This window comes from Mandrillus leucophaeus, unplaced genomic scaffold (assembly GCF_000951045.1).
Source record: "Mandrillus leucophaeus isolate KB7577 unplaced genomic scaffold, Mleu.le_1.0 Scaffold108, whole genome shotgun sequence".
NCBI lineage: Eukaryota > Metazoa > Chordata > Mammalia > Primates > Cercopithecidae > Mandrillus > Mandrillus leucophaeus.
The window spans coordinates 918,493-935,538 of record NW_012098987.1 but is presented as its reverse complement, the minus strand read 5'-3'; the positions used below and the strand labels follow the sequence as shown (position 1 = coordinate 935,538).

Genomic DNA, 17,046 nt, shown 5'->3' with positions numbered 1-17,046 from the left:
GCTGGGAGTAAAAAGGCAGGAGGTTGGAAGGAGGGAAATGACAGCCTTATCTGGGCCTGCTAAGCGATGGCATCCTGGCCACAGCCTCTTTCCTTTGATCACACAAGAAACATCTGTACATGTATAATTATAATAGTCTACACTAGAAAGATAAAAGGGTAATGGAAGGTGACAAATCAGAGCCTTTTGAGTATATATAGTTTCACTATTTGTGTTTTAAAATATTTTAAAATTGATTTTGCTGAAAGATAGCATTCCCCTCAAAGACACAGACAAAAACAAATATCCATTGTGCCTGTTTTTTCAGTATTTTGAGGAATTATATGCAGATGAACCTAAGAAGTATCAATCATATCGGATTTCCCTTTACAAGCGGATGATTGTATGTAAAACCATAGTGCTTTTCCACTGTCTTCCTCGCTACTTCTAGCCCTCTGTAACTGAAGAGCACACCGCTGCCTGCCCCCTCCCAGGAAGTCTCTTCAAATTTTTCACAAAACCTGTTTCTCCCCACAGCTGTCTTTTAGCCAGTGGTGTCACCTCTATCAGTGTCCTGAGTCCATTGTCATGTTTGGTTTGTTATTAACACTAGGCTTACAGTGTGATGGAAGCAAAATGTGATTTGAAAGATCACGTAAAATCCAAGAAGCACAACTTAACACTTTGAAGAGATAGCAACTATTCCCTTGAATGGGTTGGCCTAGTAGCTAAATCTACTCCTGTCTAAACTGGAAAATGAATATTTGTATTTGGAATGCCTTTCTTCTCCATAACCTGAATAAAAACCACACACATCATTGCTGACTCATAGCCCTTCTAAGCTCTTTCTGAGCCTTCTGTTGTCCACTTTCTTTTTGATTATTGAGTTTTTAACCATGCCTGTCATTTGAGCAAATTCTTTATTAAATAGCCAATAGTCATGGACTTTTTTTAACCTTCCTCCTTAAGTGTACTGCTTTTGTTTCTCTTTTTGCATAAAGCATTCATAAATACCCCTTTCTTCTGTATAAGCAAAATTATATCACCTGCAAGATTTTATAGATGCCTTATGCCACTTGCCACTTTGGTCCTAGGTAAACAGACCACTCTTTATCCTGTTCTTTGTGATTATTTTTTTCAACTTAACTTTTAATTCCCAAAACTTCTGAACTCTTCTTAAGTTTCAAGGCTACTCTTAGAATCTCATAGAGTGGCTCTCATAGAGACAGTGCTTCACACATGGGGAGTGTCAGTTCCTACCTAAGTTCAACCATTCTTCTCACAGACCTTTTTGTGCATTCATGAAAATTTATTTTTGCCTAGTCAGTCCTCCTTTAAAAAAAAGCATTCTACTGGAATAACAATACATTTTACAAAGCATTCAGTTGATTTTCCCACATGGAGTCTACTGGAAAGACTCCGCGGTGAGCCTGCTGTCCATCACGCTGTAAAGGATTTTACTGCATTGTATATTTTAACATGGCTTTTATTGTAGCTGCATTTCCCATGCCTGCCAGTTTTAGCCAGGTGGTGGCTCCACCAACGAGCTTTTCTGGAGCTTTTTTGTAAAACTAACAGTGTTGTTTCTGTGATATGTGTCTGTTTTCCCTTGATGCATTTTAGAAGACCTGCTTCAATCTTTCTGATATATTTCTCTTTTGGATCTTTAGGATTTGATGGAACAACTTGAAAAACAGGATAAGACGGTCCGTAAACTGAAAAAGCAATTGAAAGTATTTGCCAAAAAAATTGGTGAACTAGAAGGTATTTAAACATGTTTTTATGACAGTTGCTGAGTCTTGGTTTGAATCTTGGCCTAAAGACTAGTCTTTAGGCTATATAAGTGGCCTAATGAGGTTTGCATGCAAATATTAGGGATAATAACAAAATAGGACTTTTGGCAAACCTAACCTCTGTCAAGTAGAATTTTACATTTTTAGATGAAGAAAAGTGTTCTTTTTCATGGTAGTAATAATTTACAGATTTTACTCTGTAAGCATCTAATGAATATCTTCTATATGCCAGACAATGTGCTAGGCAGTATAGCATAGGAGTTAAGAATGTGGATTCTGGAGTCAAGCTTCTTGGGTTCAAATCCTATCTCTTCTACTTATTAATCATATGATATTGGCCAAGTTTCTGAACCTCTGTATGCCTCTACTTTCCCATCTGTTAAATTAGAAAGATAATAGCATCTATCTGACATGGTTTATAAGGATTGAATGAGCTATTAGGTTGGTCCAAAGGCAATTACTTTTAATGGCAGAAACCGCAAATGCCTTTGCATCAACCTAATAAGTATATTACACTTAGAAGAGTTATCGACACATAGTAAAAATGCTTCATGCGACTTAGTTATTAGTTACTACTATTCTTAGTATTAGGGATACTAAGATTAGTATGACAGAGTCTATCCTCAAAGAACTTACAGTCTAATGGGGGAAAAAAGAAGTAAAAAAGAAAAATATAAATTATGATAAAGAAATAAGATTTTAAAAAACATCTCATGATTTCTATATGATGAAGATGAAAAAACTCCTTGAGAAATAACCAAATATCAGTTGTTGTTATTATTTATATAGAAATGAATCTCATCTTTTCTATTAGTGTGTTTATTTGTTAAGAGTTATAGGTACAGGGATCTAGCAGTGAACAAGACTAAAGCCAAACTCTTTTTTTTTTTTTTGAGACAGAGTCTTACTCTGTCGCTGAGGCTGGAGTGCAGTGGTGCAATCTCGGCTCACTGCAACCTTTGCTTTCTGGGTTCAAGCAATTCTTCTGCCTCAGCCTCCTGAGTAGCTGGGATTACAGGTGCATGCCACCATGCCCAGCTAATTTTTGTATTTTTAGTAGAGACAGGGTTTCACCGTGTTGACCAGGCTGATCTCAAATTCCTGACCTCGTGATCCACCTACCTCAGCCTCCCAAAGTGCTGGGATTATAGGTGTGAGCCACTGCTCCCAGCCTAAAGCCAAATTTTAAGGTTATTTCAGTTTTCTCACTGCTTAAGGGATTTTGAGACACTTTTTGGAATTGCCTTCAAACCTGTGTGAAATGTTGATCATTTTCTCTCATTGTCATTCTGCATCTAATTCTTGCTTGGTTCAAACAGTGAAGATTCCCCATCACTGAGGATGTTCAAAAGAATCTATCATGATTAACTCTAAGTGTGGTTTTCATTCCTCCAACATACCAGGCCTTGTCATAATTGCTCCTTCTGTTTGGTCATCCTGCTTCTCCTGGTTAAGTCCTGCTCAGCCTTTGAGACCAGAGTCATATGTCACATCCTCAAGAGCAGCCTTTCCTGATTACCCAGACAGACGTTATGATTCTGCTTTTCGTGTACCACAGTTTGGCTGATATCTTTTATGGTCTTCACTATGTCATATTTTTAGCAATTTTTCTGTTTGAATTACTGGCTTCCATAATAGACTCTGAGCTTCCTGAGCATAGGAAACATCTCTATTTCCCTTGGTTTTCACAGCACCTAGCATAGTGTCGACCTATCTCATAGTCATTCCATAAATGTTTGTTGAGTGAATGAGTAAGTTTCAGAAATATTTATAACATGGCAACATCGACATTTACTTTGTAAAGGATATTACTCTGTTGGATGTACAAATATTGAAATATTTGTTTAGAAATCAGAAAGATTATTTTATAGTCATACTTTATATATAATCCTTTAGCATTACGTGAGTCATGTATTACATTAAAATTTGAGCCTCTAAATCACACAATCTCACACAAGCTATAATGTCTATTAGCAGAACTTAAAAATCTTTATTCAGAGAACTTTTTGCACTTTGCACTAGTTATATCATGAGATGATAATCAGACAGCAGAGTATTTGCTTGAAAAAAACAGATTTTAAGTGTATTGACATGTGAGATTCTTTTTTTGTTCAACTCCTAATGATTCCTTTGCCATACTTTAGTAAATTTTGATAAACAGAAAAGCCATTCATTATTTTACATAATTTTTTATTAGTTTTCTTTGATATGTATATTTTTAATTGAAGAGACGGGTTAGACTATTTTAAGATATTACTACTCTTAAGCCATTGTCAATCAGAAATCAACCTCATCATTTAAACTATCCAGACAGCTATAAAGCTATCAGTAGCATTTGAGAATAGCAATTCATAGATCAAACAAACATTATAATAGTTCTTAAGAAGAGTTACATTTTGAGTTAAGTGATACATATCTAGAGGATGAAATGAAATAGATTTATGTGACTTGGGCACTTGCTGAGTGCAGTGTCCCTGCTTCTACCCCAAATGAAGAGAATCAAGGTGATACTTTTCATCCTCGTATGTCCCTGTTACACAGAAAGTACGGCCACCTTCTAATAACTAAACGTTGTTTTATACTTTTCTTTAAATGTATTGCAATACACTTAAATCCTTTTGGTTTAAAATAGAGCAACTCTTGCCTCCTCCTACAAGCTACATTTAGTTAAGGAGGCTTTTTAAAAAACCAACAGAGACTTTAAAAAAATGCTAGCATGTATAATTTTTTAGCAGAAACTATATAGCTAAATGAAGAGTGTTTCAAACTTTGATCTGCTTTGTGCTATATTGTCATCCATCTTAATATTCATAGAATCAAGAAATTAAGACCTGAAGGGATTCTAGAAATTAATTATTTCATAAGAGGAAAAAACTAAGGCCTGTAAGTGACTCATGTCTGCAGCAGGTGAGATGGCAGGACTAGAACACACACCTTCTGAGGGCCACTGATTTCTCTCCTTTGTGTCAGATTTTCCCACAGAAATTTTCTGCTATTAGGACTTTATCTGATTGTCTCAGACTTGAGATGAAGATCTTCCTGGTGCCAAACTAAAGTAAAATTTTTTAAAACTTTCCAATTTTCTTTCCTTTTTGAGGACAAAATGGTTCCCTCAAGTTTATAAAGAATATAGAAAATGAAACTAGAGTCTTGGTTCAGGCCTTCCTAGAAGAATTGATCACTGGGCTCCTCAGTCCCTTTGTGCTGCTATAACAAAGTACTTGAGACTGGGTGATTTATAAAGAACAGAAATTTATTTCTCAGAGTTCTGAAGGATCAAGGCACTGGCAAGTTCGGAGGATCTGGTTTCTGCTTCCAAGACGGCAGGTGCCTTGTTGCTGGATCCTCCGAAGGGGACAAATGCTGTGTTCTTACATGGCAGAAGGCAGAAGGGCAAAGGGCTTAGCTAGTTGCATATTTATTTATTTATTTATTTTGGAGGCGGAGTTTTGCTTTCATCACCCAGGCTGGAGTGCAGTGGTGTGATCTCGGCTCACTGCAACCTCTGCCTCCCAGGTTCAAGCGATTCTCCTGCCTCAGCCTCCCAAGCAGCTGGGATTACAGGCATGTACCACCATGCCTGGCTAACTTTTTTTTATTTTTAGTAGAGATGGGGTTTCTCCATGTTGGTTAGGGTGGTCTTGAACTTCTGAACTCAGGTGATCTGCCTGCCTTGGACTCCCAAAGTCCTGGGATTACAGGCATGAGTCACTGTGCCCGGCCAACATTTTATTTTAATTAGTGGATAATACTGCTAAACCAATCAAGGTTATGTTGAACTGACATCTATATTTCATTTGTGAGCTTTGCAAAGACTTAAGTCCCTAGGGAGAATTCAGAGGCAGAGAGAAAATTTTTAATGAGAGTATGGTAAATTTTATCTGACATTTTTATACAGCACCAAAAATGTCCTGGTTAGAGATTTTGCAAAAGGAAGGTGAAGCTTCCTTTTAAAACATAACTTTCTTAGTAAAAGTATCCATCGTATTTCACAAATTCTTAGATGCACAGTGTTTCTCATTTTAACATCTCTGAAATTGGGGTGTATCTTACAGTTGTTGATGGATTATAGTTTAGTTGGCAATTTTTTTTAGTGTTACATAAAATACTGTATTTCATAACCGATAGCATCAAAGATTTGATAAATCAGTAGGTTTAAAATATGCTCTTTGGGTTACATGGAGTCCAAATATGTGCATTTATTGATAAACCTGGTGTGTTGAACTTGTTTTCTCCCAGTTTCCCCTTTTGGAGTTGTACATGCAGCTTAAAGTTACTAGTGGCATAGATGGCAGGGGTTTTATTATTTTGTTTTTTACACGCAGCTGCAGGTTTATGATCTGTAGAGGCCACCGTGTGCTGCTTCAGAGGTCCTTGTGGTATTATGTTTAAACTGACACCAGAAATTACGTAAAACCAAATAGCTTGAGTCTCCTCTTCTCTTGTATGGAAGAATACACTTTAGAGTTAGTCCCATGGCTTTCATACTGGATCATGCATATGAAAAACTAGATTATGGGAGATGGCCATAGCCCTGATCTGTCCAATCACAATCTGACCACTCTTTAGATATCATAGCATTGCTGGATGGTGGTGACTTCACCTAAACCAGATTTTCAGCGCTGATAGTCCCAGTGTGTGCTGCTGCAGCATGAGGTGGACGGTGTGTCACCAGGCTCTGTGCCACATAAGCAAGAGCACTGGCAGGTACTGATGTTCTCTGTGATAACCTCTTCCTGCGGGACTGGCTTCTCAGAACTAACCCAGGAAATTACCCAGAGTGGCACAAGAAGCACTACTGACACCTCGTGGAGTCAGCAATATTAAACTTTCTAATGTTTTTGCATCTGATCTGCATTTTGTTTGAGAGCTATCTCAGAACTCAAACTTAATCTGCCCTTAAACAAATCTCTTAACCACTCTCCCTCCCTGTAGATAAAAGGATAAAAAACCTGGTTACTAGCCTGTATCTCCACAGCGGCTGTGATAACTCATATGTCCCTTTACTTTTCGTTGGATTTCCCACTCAAGTCTCAATTTTGAGATGAAATTGGAGATCTTTTTTTTGAACCTTTAGCATAATTCTTCTCTAGCTGCTGCCTTTGACAATAGTGACTGTCTTTAACATCTGAAAGCATTGTAAGCCAGTGGTTTTACTTCATTGATTGCAACTTCATAAGTAGAATTTTTAACATTCTATTAAAAAGAAATAAAAAATAATAACATTTAGGAAATCATACTACCTAGAGATAGTTTATGTGTTCATGATTTCTCTGGGAATGTGGGTGGCAGGAGAAAATTAGGTCTTTGCCATATGAGTCCTTTGTGAAAAATAATACATTTTGGACCAAGTGGTATGAAGAAACACTCTTCTACCAGCTATCTGTATGTGTTTTGAACTGATTGTAATAATACATTTAAAGTAAATATTCTTGTGCTTTTAACGACTAAAGTCATTGAGCCAAGAGCAAGGGGGAATTGTTTCTGCTCCTTCTGCCCCTTTGTAGGATACTGATTGTTCCTCCTGTGAATTAAAGTCAAAATATGTTTAATCATTTCTGATTAATATCAATTAATTAACAAATCTGTTAAACCACTTACTTTTTGGACATTTAATCTTATTAAAAAGTAAACCTTATTACATAAAAAAGGTTTTGGATCATGTAAGGTTATTTGATGTTAATTTACAGTTAGGCAGGTGTGGCTTTCAGAGTAAGATTACCATATAATTTTGCCATCTGTTCACCCAACTTTAACGAAAAAAAATTATTTTAAGAGGAGGCAATTAAGTGGCAAATATGGCAAGTTTCAGCTGTTGTAGAATGCATTCAAAATTATAGGAACTTGGAGACCTCTCATGTTTTTTATATGGAAAACATTTTCTTCTCCTTTCTTACTTCTCATAAAGTGGGCCAGATGGAGAACATATCCCCAGGACAGATCATTGATGAACCCATTCGACCAGTCAACATTCCCAGGAAAGAAAAGGATTTCCAAGGAATGCTGGAATACAAGAAGGAGGATGAGCAAAAACTTGTTAAGAACCTGATTCTGGGCAAGTATTTTCTGCATTGGATAAAAGTTCCTCTGGCACATGGGTCAATGGTGGGAAAAAACTAGTCTCTAATTTTTGAGATATTCAGCATAGGTTTCATTAGACATCATCATGTACCATGTATTCTAGTGTTGCAGTAGTGTTCTGACCACACCAAGCACTTTCAGTCCAACTGCAGGGACACATGCCTCAGACCCACCTACAAGGATTGCTCAAGATCAGGTCTTCTCAGCCCTGGCTGCACATTAGAATCACCTGGAAGCTTTGACCCATACTGATGTATCTCTCCCTCTTGCCCAGTTAAATAAAAATCTCTATAGAGAAGAACCTGGCAATGTCTAGTACTTTAAAAGAAGAAAAAAAAAAAAAGGAAGGAGGGAAGGAAGGAAGGAAGGAGGGAGGGAAGGGCGGAAGGAAGGAAGGAAGGAGGGAAGGAATGAAGGAAGGAAGGACGGAAGGAAGGAAGGACGGAAGGAAGGAAGGAAGGCTGAAGGAAGGACGGAAGGAAGGAAGGCAAACAAACCCCTCAAGGTCGGCCTCGGGAACATAGCAAGACCGCATCTCTCCAAAGAAAAAGAAAAAAATTACCCAGGTGTTGGTGCATGCCTGTAGTCCTAGCTACTCAAGAGGCTAAGGTGGGAGGATCATGTAAGCCCAGGAGTTCAAGACTACAGTAAGCTATGACTATACCACTGCACTCCATCCTGGGCTACACAGCAAGAGTCTGTCTCAAAAATAAAAATAAAAAGCTGAAGAGATTCTCAAGTGTAACCACAGTTGAGCACAACTGCTCTAGGCCATTTAGGTTCCCGAATTTCAGTTTTTCCTTACTCCCCTAGAAAGGTTTGCAACTAAATAGGTCAAGTACAGCAGTGTAATAATAGGGAAGAAACAAAAAAAAGGAAAAGATTCTAACAAAGGAAGGAATGGACAGAACAAATGAGATGGGAGTGGAAAAAGCATTTCAGAATAGCACACTGCCTTTAAGATTGGGTCTGAGCCCACCGGCTTTGCAAGAAGACTTTTTAGAGGGTGGTGGTAAATGATTAGAGTGCACACACCATAAGCTGTGAAGTGAAAATCCTAAAAACCTCTCCTTTCAGCCTTTGCACAGCATTCCTCCCGCCAGATGCCAAGGTGACAGCAATGGGGTTGGCACTTATACCTGATTGAATGTTCCTGGCATTAAACTTAGTACTATATATAGTTGCACAGGTGCTTAAGTTTCAACATGAATTTCATTTAGCAAAAATGTTAGGGAGCCACTGGTTTTTAAGCACAGAATTAACAGATCTATCAATTCAGCAAATGTTTAATGAACTCTTATGTGCCAAGCATTTTCTAGGTAATGAGCAAAGTGAAGTACCCAGTCTTACAGAGTTTACATTCCAGTGGAGAAATAAAGAAAACAAAATAAACAAATATATGATGGAATAAAAAGAATAAAGAGTGAAGGCAGGTGTACTGGTTTGTGTAAAATTGTCAGGAAACACTCTTTGGTAAGGTGATCTTTGGACAGACACCAAAGGAAGTAAGCGAACAAGTCATGCTAATATCTGAGGAAAGAACATTCAAGGCAGAAAAACAGTAAGCACGTAGGCCCTCGGCAGGGAGCATACCTGGCATGTTTAACCAACAGCAAGGAGACCCATTTGACTGGAGCAGAGTGAGCTGGAGTGGGGAGGGGGAATAGGGCCAGATCCCATGGACTATGGTGAGGATTTTGGCTTTTATAAATGCATGACATGAGAAGCTGCTTGAAGGATTCTCAGAACAAAAGTGACATGATCTGACCAACATTTTCTGAAAGAATGGTTCTGATTGTTGTATGGAAAATGCACTACTGGGGAGCGAGAGATGAATTAGGGAGGCCAGTTAGGGAGCTATTGCAGCAGCCCAGCAGGAGATGATGGTGGCCTCCATGGGACGTCTGTAGCTGGTAGAAGCAGTGAGAAGTAGCTGGATTTTGGACGTATTTTGTAGATAGAACCAACAGGGTTTGTTGATGGATTGGATAGGTGGTACAAGAAGAGAAAGGAGTCAAAAATGAGGATGAGGTTTGTAATCTAGGGTACTGGAAGACTGGAGCTGCCATTTATTTACTAAGATGGGGACAACTTCCAAAAAAGGAGGTTCCTTAGGGAAGCAAGAGTTTGGTTTGGGAGAGGCTTAGTTTCATGTGCCTGAAGTAGAGTTGTCAAGAAGGCGGTTGATAGTGAGACTGGAGTTCAAGGGAAAAGTCAGCGCAGGAGATATCAGTTTGGGAGTTGTCATTACATAGACATGCCCCACACTCCAGAATTTTTCTGCTTAAAGAGCTATTAAAATACACTTTTTATATTACCTACTTACCTTGAATGATGGAACTCTTACATGACAACTGTGCTTTTATATCTCACAGTGCATGCCTTGTGAAAATTTTCCATGTTATATAAAATTATTATTTTTTCTTTTTTTAGAACTGAAGCCACGTGGTGTAGCAGTCAATTTGATTCCAGGATTACCGGCATATATCCTGTTTATGTGTGTTCGACATGCTGACTACCTGAATGATGATCAGAAAGTAAGGTCGTTGCTAACATCAACAATTAACAGCATCAAAAAAGTATTGAAGGTCAGTTCCTGTTCAACAAAATTCTCATCATGAATTGTTAATGATGACAGAATCTGCACTGATTGCTTTTCCTTCCTTAGAGTTTAGCTAAGTTGCTTGTTACTAACTTTCCAATTTTTATTTACTTATCTATCTATTTTGAGCCAGGGTTTTGCTATGTCACCTAGGCTGAAGTACAGTAGTGCAATCTCAGCTCAACTGCAGCCCCAGTGCAACCCCAGGATCAAGCGATCCTTTCAGCTCAGCCTCCCAAGTATCTGAGACCACAGTTGTACGCCACCACACCCAGCTAATTTTTTATGTTTTATAGAGACAGGGTCTCACTGTGTTGCCCAGGCTGGTCTCCAATTCCTAGGCTCAAGTGATCCTCCCCCTTCAACTTCCCAAAGTACTGAGATTACAGGCGTGAGCCACTGCACCCAGCCACTTTTCAGTCTTGAGTGAAAACTTCCACTGGAGGAAATGTTCTTCCTTGAACATGTCTGTCTGCCTTCTTTCAAAACAGGGCTCAAGTTGAACAGTAATCAAAATCAACTTGACATAACTGCATTTAATTGTGCAGTAAACTAAGTTTATTCATGGACAGATATAGTTTGAGGTTTTACTTAGAACTAAAAAATATTTAGTAGAGTTCATATATACAGGGAATGTGATGCTGAAATTAAAATAGATGTTAAATAAGTTAAAGATATGGCTCATTCATATAAAAAGATGTCTGATAAAACATTACAATTTTTCTTCCAACTTTTTCTCCACCTCACCCCATAATTTTCCCTGTTACCTAAAATGCCTGGTTCCATGTGGGAAGCAACACACAGATGCTAATCAGAGAGGAGACTTGGAAAAGACAGCAAAGTTACATAACTGAGCAGAAAGCCTACACAACTCAGTAGTCACTGAGTCACCTTGCATAATCCCCCTCTTGACTCCAGAGAAACAGTGAGCACAGGCTTAGTTTTAACTCAGTGTTGCTGTGAGGAGCTAAGATCATGTGTTCCTGGTACTTTGCTTTCGGATTATCAAACTTAATAAGAGCTTTTAGGGTAAAGATAAGTGGATAGTCAGCATGCCACTCTTTCAAATCTAAGACTTCTTTTATGAACTTAAAAAAAAATTAGGTAAAACATACATAACATAAAATTTGCCATATTCACCATTTTTAAGTGTACAGTTATGTGGCATTAAATGTGTCACACTGTTGTACAGCTATCACCACCATCCATCTCCAGAGCTTTTTCATTCTCCCCAACTGAAACACAGTACCCATTAAATGCTAACTCCCTATTCCTCCCTCCGTCAGCCCTGGGGAGCAAACTTTTGATAAATGCTGGTTCTCTGTTGGTCCCTATTGTGCAGATACTTTCTGTAGTTAACATTCTACAGTGGTTACTAAAGCATGGAGTTTCTGAAGATTTAACAGTTAAAAGTTGATGAATGTCTTCCCAACATAACTCATTTTATTTTAAGTGCGTTGATGCAATATTGTACTTAGATAAACTACAAGTTTTGCTACTTGTTAGGCCAACTCCTAGAGAGAGAAAAAACTAAATCATAAAGTTTTCTTTCTCTCATCATAATTGCAAGAAGATACTTATCTGGTTTGACTATTGTACCAAATTCTGTAAAGATTAAAAGTGAGTGGGCACTAGAACATAACACTCTTTAATACCATTTAAAATTAATGTGCATTTGTCTCACATCCCAGTTTTGAATTGTATATTTGTGTTGCATACCTGTTTCAACTTTGGCAACTGGTTTTTTGCCATCGGCCCTAAGCAGCATAACTAGCCGAAGATGTGTAGAGAATCCATAGTTTTTAGCTTATGATCTTTTCTAATAAATCAAAAACTGCAAATAGCTTTGAGTTCAACTTGTTTTTCCTATGGGGTAGAGTAGGAACTAACATGGATTTATTAATTTTGATCAAATACAGCTTGTTTATTGCAAAAAATATTACTTCGACAAACTCAATCTAGTAACCTCTCTTAGGTAAAGAGTTGGCATTCTATTTTAATGTTTTTTTAATTTCCAAAGAAGCAAATGTTCTTTTATTTTGAAGTAATATAGAGTATCTCATTTTCATGAGGACAGAGGATACCTTTAGTGTTCAAATTGTATTTGTTGAGTTATTTTGTTTAAAAGTGAGCTGGGTGCTGTGGCTCATGCCTGTAATCCCAGCACTTTGGAAGGCAGAGGTGGGAGGACTGCTTGAGCCCAGGAAATTGAGACCAACCCTGACAACACTGTGAGACCCCATCTCTACAAAACATAAAAAAGTTAGCCAAGCATGGTGACATGTTCCTTCAGTCCCAGCTACTTGGGAAGCTGAGGTAGGAGGATCGCTCGAGCCTGTGAGGTCAAAGCTGCAGTGAGCCATGATCACACCACTGCACTCCAGCCTGGGCGACAGACAGAGTGAGTCTGTGTCTCAAAAAAAAAAAAAAAAAGTGGCTTAGCAAAGGCTGGAGCCCACTAATGAAAACAGATGCTGGATTATTTCTAGAATGAAGTCTTCTCCTTAGGTTTTAATCACCTTTATCTGGTAACTGTTTAGTATATGTGCCGTTACATCCAGCTGGGACTATTCTGAGGATCTCTGCAGTTTGATTTGTGTAGACGTCAGTGAAGACAGTCTAGATTGGTGCTTTAGTGACGCTCTCCCATAGCCTGACAATGACCAGCACATTTTCCCAATCTGCATTCATTGCTTTTGTCAGCTTAGCCCAGAGCCTCCGCTAGGAACAGTTGTAATCCAGATTTTTGGAAGAGGCAGAGTTATTTTTAGTCTAATCTGCACTTAAACTGTAGGATGATTTTCCGTGTTTGGGAATGTAATAAGATTGTATTTACTGGCAGTAAATAATTTATTATTTTATTTATTTTATTCACAGTCCTCTGACATTGGAAGACTACATAGCTAGGTCTTTCGGATATTTACTTAGTGGTGAAGTCAGGACCTGAGTTCAGTAATTCTGTCTCAGCTAAAAAGACTTAGTTAGGTTTGATATCCTCTAGGATTTTTTTTCTTAAAAGTCTTTTTAGGGGAGTATTCTACAAAATTCAAGGGTGCTTTGTACTTTCTTAAAAAGGTGATTTTATTTATGTAAAAAAAGAGATGAGAAACCCATCTTTCCCCATGATATATCCTGTGCACGTTTACTGCATAAAGCCACTACCAAGAAACCAAAGGCAGGTATTCTCACACAGCTTCTAAGAACCTGGGTTTTGTTGTGATATGGTAGTAGAGTTATTGGAATATATTATTTCATGCAAAAAAAAATGAGCTTCTAAGACCATTTAATGCTAGGCACCTGTCCTAGGTAAACTATTCTGGTTTTCCTTTGCAAAGTTTTCTGAGAAAAAGTGTAGGCAAACATTGATATTTCTGTGACTTCCCATATATAAACTGGGATTAGTTCATCCAAATGGTTTAGTTGACAAATGCATGGTCCTTCCAAGTATGTCTGCCATGAAGCTCCTGGGAAGTATTCCCAGCCCTCACAGCTTTTTCAGGCACAGTGAGTCTCTCTTCTTCCTGCCACGGTAGCCCAGTCCTGGTGAAGAGCCAACCAGCTTTCCCCTGACTGTACTGCTCATCGCAGGACTTCCTCCATCTCATCTCTGGATTCACAGCTCAGAAATTTTGTCTTACCCTTGACAAGATTTTTAATCTAGTCTGGGTTTAAGTGCTTCAAATTCTCTATCACAATATTAGTTATTCCTCTTTCTGCTTTTAGTTCTGACTCCCATCATTAACCCCAAGACGGACATGAGGTTGGGTCAGCGGTGGCTAGGTGAATTTTTTTTTTTTTTTTTTTTTTTTTTGAGATAGAGTCTTGTTCTGTTTCTAGGCTGGAGTGCAGTGGCGCAATCCTGGCTCACTGCAATCTCCGCCTCCTGGACTTAAGTGATTCTTCTACCTCAGCTTCCCAGGTAGCTGGGATTACAGGCATGTGCCAGCATGCCCAGCTAATTTTTGTATTTTTGGTAGAGATGGGGTTTCACCATGTTGGCCAGGCTGGTCTCGAACTCCTGACCTCAGGTGATCCACCCACCTCGGCCTCCCAAAGTGCTGGGATTACAGGTGTGAGCCACCGCACCCGGCCAGGTGAATTTTTTTCTGCTTAAAGGAACAGCTAAATTCACATCAGTTTAATTTTCTATGCCAAAAAAGTGAATGGTAAGCAAAGCAACAACTAATGAACCTGGTGGCTGACATTCTGCTAGCAATGACATAAGACTTTACAATTGTAATGTGATCTATTTTTATAATTGTTTATAATGGTAACTGAAAGAAATGGGTCTTTTGGTATCTGTTCAATTTTTTTTAGGTTATTTCCCTAAGGAAAAGGCAAATTTAGAATTATTCTCTCTTTCAGAAAAGAGGTGATGATTTTGAAACCGTCTCCTTCTGGCTCTCTAACACATGCCGATTTTTGCACTGCTTGAAGCAGTACAGTGGAGAAGAGGTGAGAAAACCTTGATTACAAAACTAGCATGCTATACTTTCTCTGACCTTTTTAAGGAAAAATTTAAAAGCACAAAGTGTTTAACCATTTCTTTATTTAGAAACCCAAATTCAGAGGTGGCTTGGAAGTTCATTGCTTTGTTCAATGTTCACTCTCTATGAAACAGTGATTTGGAGAATGACAGCTTCTTCTTTACATTATGAGAAAGCATAGAGAAAATAAAATGAGCATTGGTCAGTGAATAGTTACCAGAAGTGAAACTTTTTGTCAGTATGTTTTAGTGGGCATTTCAAGAGCTAGTATCAGAATAGTGAACTATTTAAAGAAACTAATCAATTTTGGCTTGCCACAATACCTTAAAAGGTGATCAAAGATCATGTCTTTCAATTTGTCCAAAAAAATCTCTATTGTTTTTGTTTGTAGGGATGTGTTCATTAGTTGTTTGATAGACTTCAAATATTTCAAAACTATGTAGAATGTTAATAATGATCATTAAGGGCTGCTTAGGATGTGTCAGACAGCACTTACTATACATGGTGTTATTTATGATCATTAATTCTTACAGCATCTCTGTGAGGTAGGAATTATAGCCCACTTTTACAGATGAGGAAGCCAAGGCTCCCTGGGGCTCATTGATTTGCCCAAGTCCTCTTGGCCACAAGGAGCAGAGCTGGGATCCTGGATCTGGCACCGCTGAGGGCCCATGACCCTAACCAACTGCCCTCCATGCCTCCCGTCCCTTTGCCAGGAGGGCAGCAGAGAAGGTGCCCAGCAGCATTTCCCGAGCACCCCAAGACCCAGGCCTGTCCTGGCAGATGGTGGGAAACACAGAGATGAGCAAGGCCCGGTCCTTGAGAAGACGGGGCCAACAGACCAGAATCCCCCTGAGGGGTTGTTGACTGCATCCTGTCAGTCCCCACTTTTGGACCAGTCATTAAGTAGGTGGTAAGGAGGCAGATGCTTGGCTGTGGGGAGAATCCTCAAAGTAAGCACTTGCCTTTATCAGGTAGCGTCAGGCAAGCAACGTGTTAAACTGCAAAATGACTGGAAAAAGGGCCGCCCATTCAGTTCCATTTTAACAGATACCACCAAAGATTCCCTTCTAACCTCTGACTGAAAACCATGGTGTGGGTACCACGAAATAGAGTAAAGGGAACTTTTTGTATGTATTCACCAGTCTCTGTAGAAATTGGTCTATTTCAAGATTATATATGTCCTTTGGGTGTAGTTTTTAAGAACAGGACTATAATGAACTGAAGTTAATAGATTAGTACTCTAGATAATTTAGTGTTTGACAGTAAGCCTGCTGTTTCAGAAGTGAAACACCTTTTTATTTTATTTTATTTTTTTAGTTAAGTTCCTCTGACTTGTTTCATTGACATTGCTGTTGGGAAGACTTAAATGCTAGGTTGCCAAGTTTAGGTATTGTTGAAAAGCTAGTAAGAAGTGGAGGGGGGGTGTGATGGAAGCGAACAAACACACGTCAGCATTGCAGAATGTCAGTCCTGGCATTTTAGTGGGGAAGCTCCTTGGACAGAGCAGAAAAGAGCATGAAGATGCTGATCAAATCGGAGATAGTTAAACTGAAGAGACAGGTTACTTCACGTGTATCATTAACTTTGCATTATGACTCTAGGGCTTTATGAAGCACAACACATCTCGCCAGAATGAACACTGCCTCACCAATTTTGACCTGGCTGAGTATCGGCAGGTGCTGAGTGACCTGGCCATTCAGATCTACCAGCAGCTCGTGCGGGTGTTAGAGAACATCCTTCAGCCAATGATTGGTAAGGCCAGGGCCCCATTGGGCATTGCAGCCTGCCTATCATTCATGCCCATCAATAAGTAGCCTCCAGGGGCACATGTTTCAGGGCAGCTATTCATTTGGGGAGCATAAAGTGGTAAGATACAGGGCTAAAATTAGCCGAGGAATCCCAGAAACTCAGCCATAATTAACTGGGATGCATGAAAATCGCTGCTTCCACAAGACTGAAACAGTAGTTTCTGGTTTCCTTCCCTAATGTTTAATGTTTAAATTCAGTTTAATGCATTGAATTTTAAAAAATTGTTTTAAGTTACCAAACACTGTTATCTTCTGGCAAATTATCAGCAGCCTCTCTTTTTTTTTTTTTTGAG

General features: G+C 38.8%; 1 protein-coding gene across 5 annotated transcripts in view; it reads left to right on the top strand.

Annotated features, from left to right (window-relative positions):
- The window catches only part of MYO5A (myosin VA (heavy chain 12, myoxin)), a 141,441-nt gene that overhangs the window by 111,320 nt on the left and 13,075 nt on the right, over window positions 1-17,046 (top strand). For 3 of the 5 annotated variants that reach the window (XM_011986343.1, XM_011986338.1, XM_011986321.1), the window contains 5 exons: window positions 1,650-1,743; window positions 7,681-7,827; window positions 10,287-10,441; window positions 14,821-14,910; window positions 16,547-16,697. In XM_011986343.1, the coding sequence (XP_011841733.1) occupies window positions 1,650-1,743; window positions 7,681-7,827; window positions 10,287-10,441; window positions 14,821-14,910; window positions 16,547-16,697 (637 nt within the window). Of the gene's footprint in view, window positions 1-307; window positions 383-1,649; window positions 1,744-7,680; window positions 7,828-10,286; window positions 10,442-14,820; window positions 14,911-16,546; window positions 16,698-17,046 lie in introns of all 5 variants that reach the window. The other 2 variants (XM_011986329.1, XM_011986312.1) reach the window with 1 other exon arrangement.